Source organism: Stylophora pistillata, chromosome 4 (genome assembly GCF_964205215.1).
Source record: "Stylophora pistillata chromosome 4, jaStyPist1.2, whole genome shotgun sequence".
NCBI classification, from domain to species: domain Eukaryota; kingdom Metazoa; phylum Cnidaria; class Anthozoa; order Scleractinia; family Pocilloporidae; genus Stylophora; species Stylophora pistillata.
Genome location: NC_142522.1, coordinates 33562067 through 33573573, shown reverse-complemented (window position 1 = coordinate 33573573; position 11507 = coordinate 33562067). Strand labels below are relative to the sequence as shown.

Genomic DNA, 11507 nt, shown 5'->3' with positions numbered 1-11507 from the left:
CTTTCGACACTTATTGGAAAATTTCTCTAAGGCTATTGGCGACGGTTTTAATTTGTCGGTGCATCGCATTTGATTCAATACTCTCTATGTATACCAATTGTGCTTTCCTTTTTTTCTTTTTTTTTTTTTTACCAGTTTTATAGAGAGCCTAAAGAGTATCGAGAAATTCTGGATCTGTTCAACACAATATTTACCTTCATGTTCACTGGAGAGGCTATCTTGAAATTATTTGCCTTCCGGACGGTAAGTGGTGTCTCGATTCTCTTTGAAAGAGTCGTGGCATTTTAAGGCTTCTTGTTTTGTTGAGGCTTCACATTGACCTGGTCCCAGTTGTTCAAAGGCCGCTTATAACATAACTAAAGCAAAGTGCGTGCTCTGATTGGTTAATTCAGCATCTCCTATTTGCCCATGGGTGCATGCTGCTGACGTGAGCAAATGCTAAGATAATTTTTCCGGGCGCGCTTGTTTTTTCTGATCACGTAAGATTTGTAAATAAAAGGGAACTGTTGTTCCAATGTATCAATGTTATGTTATAAAACAAATGGTAAACGCCATAGCGTGTACTATTGAGTTATGGATGCACTTGGGAGGTTTGCTAAGCACTCAAGAAGCTAGAGTCGTACTCGGCTATCGCCTCGTGCGACTCTTACGCTTCTTTCGTGCTTAGCAACCTCCTGCATGCATCCATAACTCAATAGTACACGCTATGGCGTTCACCATTCGTTAATTAGCTCTAACCCAGTGTTAAATTTTAATCCAGGTTTCTAAATTTCTCTAATCAAAAGCCATTTTGGGATAATTTTCCTAGTTCTTTTTAGGACATTCAATCATCAGATTGTAGACAAATGGAATTAAGCTGAAATTTCTTTCAGAGCTTTCAGATCTGAAATCAAATTTCACACTAACCCTGGGTTATCTTAACAGAGCTTTGAACAAGCCTGTCCTGGTCGTAATGTTGTGTGTGGATGGCGCATATTAATCAGAGGACCATAGTGTTCCTTGACTTGTGAGATAGAGAAGTGTTGAAATTTATCTTGGGCCCCACAGGATATTTTTTTTTAAGTCGAGATGAACTTTTAAACCGTGTTTCCCCAAAACACTTGCATTCCACCGGCGGTCCATTCCTATCTGAATAAGTTTGAAAGGGAAATGCTTCCTCGGTATCATATGAAAAACAGAGCATGCGCACATACTGGTTGAGAGGTGACTGTTACCGAAACATGTCGGACGTCAGCGTTTTGAAATCAATACAATACAATACAATAATTTATTAAACTCTCTCCGGAGGGGCCTTTCAGAACTTAAAAACTATCTTAATAATTACAATTCTTACAATAATTACAACAATTATAATTACAATAACTACAATAGGGAAGATAAAAATATACAGATGTATTTATATATATAAAATGTTAAAAATCAAAATCGACTGATCAGAAGATGATTTGTCAGCTTACGTTTAAAAATGTTCGTCGAGGAGCTCAATTTTATATCCCTGGGTAAGTTGTTCCAAATGGTCACTGCGCGGTATAAAAACTTCGCTGGCCCGTAGCAGTTTTGTAGCGCGGTATGTCCAGTGTATATGCATTGCGAGTCGAGCGGCCGCTAATCGTGCCTCTCTTAATGAATCTAGAACTAAGGTTGCTCGGTGCCATACCGTTCATGCACTTGTACTTAAATGTTATCACGGCATCACGATAAAATAGATAGTCTTTAACTGGCATCCAATGAAGCTGTTCAAGTTAAGGATCGGTGTAATATGGTCAAATTTTCTTGATCCGGTAACTATACGGGCAGCAAAGTTCTGAATAGCCTGTAACTTATTGATATTTGTAACAGAAGTGTTTGACTATATGCTTGAACAATAGTACATTTTACTGAAAACTAATCTCTTAATTATGGTTAAAAGTAAGTCTTTGTCGAAAGCATGTTTGGCGCGATTTATTTGGGTCAGGCTTGATATACAGGTTGACACGGTCTTAACAGTATGATCACTGAAAGTAAGCTGATTATCAAAAATCACACCTAGGTCCCTAGAACAACGGGTAGGGACCAGATCTTTACCAAGCAAAGACAGGAACATCTATTGTGTCGGTTTTTTGTTCTCATATTCATAAAAAAGAACAATTGTCTTGATAGTAGTTAAAAATATTATTTCAGTGCTTATCTGTAATTGTTTTCTTTTTTCTTTTTTTCGTTTTAAAAGAATTACTTCCGAGACAACTGGAACGTTTTCGACTTCATCATCGTCTTGGGGAGTTTGTTGGACTTCGCTTTGACGACTTTCCAGGTAATTCAAACAATGAAATTAGTCAACAACAAAACAGTTTCTCGTTTATGTGATAGTGGAGTATTAAAGTTCCGGGAAATACTGAAAAGTTCTTGTTGATGAGAGTTATCGGAGGATGGTCTGGGGAAGAAATGCCAGAAGTTATTAAAGAATGGAAGAACCAACGATGTATGTCTCCATTTTTTTAATGTTGTTCAAACGATGACGGGTACATTAAAGAAAAGAGTGAATGCATATATCTTATTAGACGTTTTGTTGTGTAGTATCGCTGTGTATTTTTACGAGTTGTGCCGTATTTTGACGAGCCCATAGGGCGAGTCAAAATACAAATAACGAGTAAAAATACTCAGCGATACTACACAACAAAACGTCTAATAAGTTATTTATTATCCAACACGCCAAACTGTTATTTCAGTGCGGGCGAATTTCGCGGATATTTATTTACGGGGAGTGCGTGACAGAAGTATGCGGAACGGAATTGGCGCGTTCTGTTGCTGTTTCTATTTTCTTCATTAAATGAAGAAATTTTCTGGTCGTCAAACTGTTTTTCTTTGTTCGATTCATCCAATAAACTTGGATCTAAATTTGCCAGCCATTCTGACTCTTCGTCGTCGGAAATATGATTCAAATTGTCCGCCACTTTTTGGTTTTTTTCGTAACTACAATCCAATTCTTCGCTTGCGCGATGCGAGAAAACCTGTTTAACCGGTACTACAATAGACGAGTACAAATACCGCGTGATATTTGTACTCGTCTATGGCGTTATTTGTACTCGTCTAAGTGTAGTTGGATAATAAGGGACCGTATTTCACAGGCGAAACGATCAGGAAAGAGCGCGGTAATGTAATTGGACCAAGGGGGAAAGCCCTTTCGAGTTTACGGTATTTTCGAGGTATCTATGGTAAAATTACGGTAAATCTATGGAGCAATTCGAAAGGAAATCAATTTCGTTTTTAATGCGCGTGAACTTGGAGTTATCGATGGTTTTGGTTACAGGGGGGGTAATGGTACTCTGCTTTAGAGATCTGCGCGCAGTTATCAAGCAATTGAAGTCGTCTTTGTGCATACTTTGTTGCTTTTCATTTGCAGTTCACTCTGTCATTCTACTTGCTAACTCCTTGGTCATTAGGATTATAAGTTAATCCTAACTCAGCTCTCAGGTTATATTTAATCTCAATCGCTTCACTCTATTTTCCTCGCAGTCTGAAGATAGCCAGCAGATCCCTTTCGACGTCAGTCTCTTCCGTCTCTTCAGGGCAGCCAGGCTGATCAAGCTGTTAAGACAGGGTTACACAATCAGAATATTGTTGTGGACCTTTCTTCAATCATTCAAGGTGAGCCAATGTATCTAATAGCGGGAGAGTCAATCAAATGTGCTTTTATATTTGAATATAATTCGCTAGAAGAACCGGTTACGTCAAAATAAAGGCGCAGTATAGTTTGGCCAAAAGCAGATTTCGTACACTGTACACACTGTGCCAAAAGAACTTCAGTTTGCTCTTGGTTTGATCCGATCTGGTTTGCATATAGTCAAATCTATTTCAATTTGCATGCGGCTAGTTTTCAGTCTCCAGACGGACGCTTGAATCATGCGTATACAAAAGGGATGTGAACATGGCTTTTTGAGGTAATGAAAAGTACTCTCTCTGTCGTGAGACTCAACATCATCATGGTCACCAGTGAAATATTGCCTCCATCGAGTGCCAAGAGGAGGCATACCATGGAGTTTATTTACTTCAATTTTCTTAACTGTATGAGCGTTCTTTGTTGCAGGCATTACCTTATGTCGGTATGCTTATCGGTCTCTTGTTCTTCATCTATGCGGTCATCGGCATGCAGGTATGTTAGCTTAGATGACGTACTCTTATATTTTAGTTTACTCCATTTTCACTGCAGTTATACTATCACATGATGATGATAATAATGATAATATTAATAATAATAACAGTATCCTTGGGTTTCACCCACGTGACCAATACCTTAGCAACGGTTAATATCCGCCATCTTGGTGTCCCTCGAGCGTAAACAAACCGTATCTAACGAAGAGTTCATGTGAGAAAGAAGGGATGGTTTTATGCATTATTGTTGGCTGTTCGAGCAAAAGTGGAAAGCATAAAGACTAAGGATTTTTTCGTATAATAATTTAATAATTTAATTATCTCTATAGCGCAAAATTCATTATATATATGATCTAATGCGCTATACCTAAGATCATCACAAATCAAGGGGAAGAACAGGAGGAACTAGAAGTTGTTGTATGGTTCGAGGCTTGCGGCTGTTGTAGATCCTCGATTTTTTGGTCGAGCTTTTCTTTGAGCTTCTTAGCCGATGAGAAATCGATGTCTTTAGCCCTCGCATACAGCACTTCATTGACCTATGTCGGCAAAATCCATGAGCATTTTACCTGAGTGCAAGTAAGCTTGGGGTGTCACGAAAACTCACACCCCGAAAACTCAGACCTCAGACCTCAGACCCCGAAAACTCAGACTCCTCGAAAATTCAAGAGATAAACTCGACTCATGATCACTCCTGGTAATCCCGCGTGTATTTTGACCTTTTGGGTCTTGATCCAACTGAAGCAGCAAAAGCAAGGCCGCAAGTTGCACGTTTCGCAAAATCGTCCGATGGTTAAGTATTAAAACATTTTAGAGTGACACAAGACTTCATTTAGCTTAGATTTACCTCCATTTTTCCCGTTAATTTTGAACTTTTCATTCACAGTTAACGGGATCAAATGCGTTCGCTCCAACATCAAAGTATTAAAATGTGGCGTGATTTTGACGAGCCGAAAGGGACGTTTGTTTACCTTTTTGTACTTCGTTGCACAGATCCTTGTTGTCGCTCTGTTAAAATTCTTAAATATTTCGCGATAATAATGGATACAAACAGAGACTCGGCCCACCAGTCCCAAAACGAAGACAATTTTGCGACCCTTGGGCTAGAGTTCTTAAATGAGGCAGAAAGAGAAAAACAACGCGAAAGAAGACTCGGCATCAGCGCCGTCACGATTCGCTTCACTGAAGAATCACTCTTGATATTGTTGTCCGTCTTTCGCGTCGGATTTGTTGCATTGTTCCACCGGTTATATTACAAAAAAAATTGGTTCATGGTTTAAGCTATGCACTATCGAATTATGGAGCACTTCGAAAGCTTGGAGAACACTTCGAGGGACCTGAGTTTTCGGTGTCTGAGTTTTCGTGACACCCAGCGAGCTTGCCATGAATTCTAGTAGTTGCCTCAAACATAAATAAAACACTTGCGATATGTGAGCATGACTCAGCCAGTCCAGCTTTGCATCCCAAGCAATGGGCTGACAAAATAGCCCCATCGTTTTCGGAAATGACCCAAATGTTCACTAAAGGATCATTCATATGCTGTGAATGCCAAACTCGTGCTCTCACGGCATACTTGCCGGCGATTACTTTGCCTACAACTGAGGTTACAAATCCCGACACCATTTGATTAAACGCCTCTAGACTCTTGAACGCCTTGAACTGCTTCTTGGTGTAGAAGCTGGTCTCAAGAACGAGGTAACTCAGCAAGTCCGACGCTTCCACAGGAGGCAAGCATTTTGGACTGAACTTCTCGGCTGGTATGCTTGCAGGGTCAACCCCAATGACCGAGATCTTTTGCAAACATCTTTCCTTCCAACTCTCTAAGCTTTCGGCATACTCAGAGAGCACTGGGATACCTTAAGATGAATGCCGGATACTTTTATCGCTTTTTTCTGTCTGGATATTCATGTAGTTGGCGAGATAATACGGCGATAAGAGAGAGGGCTTCACTATAGAAATCGACTAATTATTCATAAATTTGACACCCGAGGGACACCAACATGGCGGACGCTAACTTCAGCAAAGCTTGTGACGTCACCTGAAACCCAACCATTAATAATTACAATTACAATAAAAATCTAAGTCCATAACGAAGCAGTGGTGTAGACTAGAAGGGAACTGACGAACCATGCGTGCTAGTCAACCCATTTTAAAAAGGCTAACTTACTAACTAGCAACCTTAAGATAATAACAATTATAATAGTAATAGTGTTAAGGATTACAATAACAATTAATAGAAATCTAAGTCCATAACAAGGCAGTGGGGTAGACTAGAAGGGAACTGACGAACCATGCGCGTTAGTCAACCCGTTTTAAAAGACTAACTTACTAACTAGCAACCTTAAGATAATAACAATTATAATAACAATTGATAAAAATCTAAGTCCATAACAAGGCAGTGGGGTAGACTAGAAGGGAACTGACGAACTATGCGTGCTAGTCAACCCATTTTAAAAAAGCTAACTTACTAACTAGCAACCTTAAGATAATAACAATTATAATAACAATTGATAAAAATCTAAGTCCATAACAAGGCAGTGGGGTAGACTAGAAGGGAACTGACGAACCATGCGCGTTAGTCAACCCATTCTAAAAGAATAACTGAGTAACTAGCAACTTTACTGACTAACTGCTGATTTCAGCCCAGGTGGGGTGGTATGTGGGCGCTCAGGGTCGAAGACCTTATCTTTACAGAAGGTAGTGCGTAATGGAGGAACGTTTTGCGTTACGGATTCGCGATTTTTCCTTTGTGTGCTTGCTGGAACAAGTTCCTGCAGTTCACGAAGGCGAATTGAATGGAAAATGTGTTTCTATCACATAGTCGCTGAGAGCCTGGGGCCAGGGTGCATTGTGATAGTAATAAATGGATGTAATTGACGCTGTGGTCTTTTGTAGATGTTTGGCCAAATCAGCATTAACAATGACGAGCGTGGCGAGCCATGGTCCCAGATCACTTCCCGGAATAACTTCCAGTCATTTCCAGAAGCCATTCAAGTACTCTTTAGGTAGGAACACTACTTTGCCATTTGTCCTTTTTCCTAAAAGCGTTTAGGTCATACCGCAGATATATAACTCGCACTGACTGGTAGCTCATCCGATAGGAAACTTCCTTCTGAAAACTGAGACAATGCGTGTCCTTATGCTTGTGTAAGTACAATAACGCATGTTACCAAAATATTCTGAACGCACTGAGTACTGTTATACTCAGTGCCAAGATCTTACGATTCCTGCGTTACTCACCTGTAAATGTCGATTGGGTGGCTGAAAAGATTGTCACGCTTCTTACGTTACTATTTTTGCAGGTCCGCAACAGGTGAAAACTGGCACCTCATCATGAAGGCTTGTGCAAGCGATGCAGACTGTCAGCTGACCGACAAGAAATGTGGCAGCACGTTCGCGTATTTGTACTTCATCTCCTTTATTTTCTTTTGTTCCTTTCTGGTTAGTTTTATTTTCTGGCTGTTTTCTTTTTAAATTTTACTAATTTTGTTTCGTGAAACTAATCACTTATTGCCGGACTGACTGACAGTAATAGATCAGTCAATCTCTCGGCTGATAATATGGTTGGTTCATGATTGCATTTGTAACCGAGACCTTCTCTTATTTTTACGACAGCTTTTGAATCTCTTCGTGGCTGTCATCATGGACAATTTCGAGTACTTGACACGTGATGAATCTATTCTCGGTCCTCACCACCTGGACGAGTTTGTCCGCGTGTGGTCTGAGTTCGATCCAGGAGCCACGTAAGTTTCTCTATTCGGTCACGTGTGTTCGTGAAAGGTTAAAGAAGAGGGCATATTGATTAGTTGTCGTGGACCAAGCACGGCCAATCAGAACGCAACCAAAAAAAAAAACAACCAAACTGTCTAAAGCGCGGGAAAACGCGGTCGACCAAAGCGTGGTTGGTTTAGAAGTGGTGGAACAGAGAATTAACTCTGACGGATTAGATCTACCGTTGCTCTGCCGACTAAGTGACGAGGTCGGACAGAGAAAGTTTAAGTTTGCATCTGATTGGTGGAGAGAACGGTGCGAGTTTCCTGGACCAATCACAAAGCGAAGTAATGCAAAAACAATCCAATCCCGGATTGCTTTTGACACTCAGTTGAAAATTGCTCTATTATGTCGATTGACTCTCCTGGCACTAACGGAAAGAATTGACGCACAAAAGAACAAACAAATGAACAAGAAAATGGACCGGCGAAGGAACAAACGATCAAACAAACAGATTTGTAATGCAAAGAATCAACGACAGAACAAGGGAAGCTATAAAGCGATGAACCAATAGTTTACTTATACCTTCATTTGTGTGTTTCCTTTTCCTCAGAGGCCGCATCAAGCACACAGAAGTATGTCAATTGTTACGACAAATGTCTCCTCCAGTAGGAATCGGAAAGAAGTGTCCCAAGATTGTTGCTTACAAAGTAAGTGAAAAGCAAATTTGAACTTAAAGTGCACCTACACCCAAAAAATTTTTTTCGCTTAACGAAGTAAGCGTATTTTTTTGAGTATTTCTGCGCAAAAATTTTTTTATTTGCTCAGATCTTCAATTTTCTATGCCCAGTCAAAATACGGAAAATCGGCCGCCATCTTGCCCCACGACCGAGTTTAAAGAGGAATGGCTCTAGTGGGTAATGTGACGTCAAATCGAGAACACGAAAATCTGCATTTCACACATTTTCACTTGTTTGGGAAGGTTGTAGTCGATAATTGTCCGAAAATATGCCGACTAAGTGTGTTGTAGAAGGATGTAGCAACGTGCGAAATTTGCAAGAGGGTATCACGCTTTATACATTCTTCATACAACACACCTAGTCCGCATATTTCGGACAATATCGACGACAATCTTCCCAAACAAGTGAAAATGTGAGAGATGCAGACTTTCGTGTTCTCGATTTGACGTCACATTACCCGCTAGAGCCATTCTTCTTTAAACTCGGTCGTGGGGCAAGATGGCGGCCGATTTTCCGTATTTTGACTGGGCATAGAAAATTGAAGATTTGAGCAAATAAAAAAATTTTTTGCGCAGAAATACTCAAAAAAATAAGCTTACTTCGTTAAGCGAAAAAAATTTTTTGGGTGTAGGTGCACTTTAAGATAATTAACTTGTCAAAGGAGAACACTCTGACTGTCAAGTCAAAAGTATGCTCCCTATTTGCGCCATACAGCACGGTGGCCAAACGTGTGCACAAGTGCGAACGTCATAAAGGCGAGATGACCGCTTAGTCTGTGAATACCAAGTTGTCCTGAAGCTCAAAACAGAATGGTATTTTAACAATAAACCTCTTATTAAGTTAACTTCGTGGACGAAAAGTCGAATTTCCTCTTCCCTATTTTTGTTGCCTGTTACAAATTTCTGTGAACGTGTATTATTTCTTCGCACATTTTGCGTGGCAGTGGTTGTTTCTTATGTATTCTCTTGCATTTTTCTTACGCGTGAAATTGGCGCGCAACAGGCCAAAATTGATCCCCTCACGTGTGCCCTTCGTTTGATCACTGTGTTGCACCATAGTAGCAGGGTCATGGCATCTGAGATTGTTTCAGATATGATCGCACGAATCACTAACCTTCGTCGGTTTCTTTTTCAGCGCCTGATCAAGATGAACATGCCGCTGCACTCAGACAACACGGTTACCTTTACTGCTACTCTGTTTTCCCTGGTGCGAACGTCTCTCAAAATTATGACAGAGAAAAGTAAGAAATGACATCGTTATGTTTGCAAGTTGATACCAAACAATTTTTTTATGTTTGATTTTCGAAAATTATCAAAGGTGGGTTTTGCTGGGAGTACACTGACCCAATGTGAGGAGGTCCGTGGAACTACGTATTGGAAGGGTCTGAGTTTTTACCCTGCCCAAGGTTATCTAGGTCCTTTCTCACATAAGTAGACTGGATCGAGTACAAGGGTCGAGGAGCCTAAGAACAAGAAAACTTCAGGCGAAATAGTGTGAAACATCATTCCTGTCTTGCTTAGCGGCACAACTCAGAAACGTTTGTAATGAAAGAAAGTAAAAGCCAAGCAGAACGGGTCTAAGCAAAAATAAAGCTGGCTTTGCTTTTTTACAATATTTTACGTCTAAGTTGCCTCCAAATAGTTCGCTCCTGGGGTTTTAACAATTTTACTTCGTTTACCCTTTAGTCCGTAACATCATTATGTAATTTTTCCACACTGTTCTCTGTGCATTTTCTAAGGCGTTGACAGGGAAGATTTGTCTGATAATCAAGTGCTTCTCTAGTTGAAGATCATTTCCTTTATTCTCACGACCTTTATGTGTAATTCAGGAGTGATAATGTAAGGAGAAATTAGATGCTGGTCACTCTTTGGGGTTGAAGGGTTAATGGAGGAACGGTCGTTTGCACCCCACTTGTCTCCACCACCTATTTTCATCTGGGAAACGTAAAGAATTGCTGATGTGGGTGACTTGCTATGGACTTGAATCCCAGCGTTCCATCCGGGAAGTGTAGCATTGATCTTTGTTGCTTTTTCTAGATAATCTAAAGGAGAACGATAAAGAATTGAGAGCCATGTTGAAACGAGTTTGGCCCAAACTTACCAAGAAGACATTGGACAGAGTGGTGCCCAAACCCCCAAGTCTCATCAACAATGGTATGCATACTCCGTGCAGTACGTGGAATAGGCCATTTTACAGTTGTGTACTTAGTTGTCAAGCCTTAGATTTGGAATGAGGCTGAAGGTGACCGTGTTGTGATAGAGACCAGTATCTATTTAGTATGACAACAAAGTTATTTACATTTGAAAAGCATCAACGTTTGTATCATAACAAGGTCGTCCTCGGCCTCAGTCTTATTCAAAGGCTTGGCAACCAAGCACGTAACTATAAAATGGACTATTCCTTTAGTAGACATTTTCTTTTTTTTCTTGGACCAGGCTGTTTAGTTCTTGTAGTGGTGATTGTTTTCCCCCTTTTTTTTTTTTTTACCATCGATATGTGGAGTTTCATTTTGATGAGAATAGTTTACAGATTTCTTCGCGGTTCTTTTCCTCAGCGAATCAAGTGAACCAGCAGCCACAGATGACAGTGGGTAAGATCTATTGCGCCAAACTCATCTACGAAAACTATAAGTTCATGAGACGGAAAGGGCAAGTTCAATCTAAGGTGAGTGAGGCAGGAAGCTGAACAACTGAATTAGATAGACGAAGCGTTTTTAAACTACGAAAATTTATTAATAAAAGGAGTTCGGTAGCTTGTGTAGGTGGCCGTTTTGTCAGGATGTTTTAATAGCGAGTTAGCTCCGTTCGTTTCTGAAGCCTCATCACTGCCTTCGAGAACCCGAAAAACCGCCAGCTCTTCTGGCCAAGGGATCAGAAGATGTGTTTATTCCAATGCTTTCTGGGTATGTCACGTGATAAGTTTGCCAGGACC

At 40.4% G+C, this 11507-nt stretch overlaps 1 protein-coding gene across 3 annotated transcripts in view; it reads left to right on the top strand.

Moving 5' to 3' along the window:
• The window catches only part of LOC111332340 (voltage-dependent calcium channel type A subunit alpha-1), a 50475-nt gene that overhangs the window by 33546 nt on the left and 5422 nt on the right, over window positions 1-11507 (top strand). For all 3 annotated transcript variants that reach the window (XM_088756534.1, XM_088756533.1, XM_088756535.1), the window contains exons 30-40: window positions 136-243; window positions 2207-2290; window positions 3493-3624; window positions 4064-4129; window positions 7021-7130; window positions 7428-7566; window positions 7741-7868; window positions 8450-8546; window positions 9711-9816; window positions 10613-10729; window positions 11131-11240. In XM_088756534.1, the coding sequence (XP_088612660.1) occupies window positions 136-243; window positions 2207-2290; window positions 3493-3624; window positions 4064-4129; window positions 7021-7130; window positions 7428-7566; window positions 7741-7868; window positions 8450-8546; window positions 9711-9816; window positions 10613-10729; window positions 11131-11240 (1197 nt within the window). The remainder of the gene's footprint in view (window positions 1-135; window positions 244-2206; window positions 2291-3492; window positions 3625-4063; window positions 4130-7020; window positions 7131-7427; window positions 7567-7740; window positions 7869-8449; window positions 8547-9710; window positions 9817-10612; window positions 10730-11130; window positions 11241-11507) is intronic.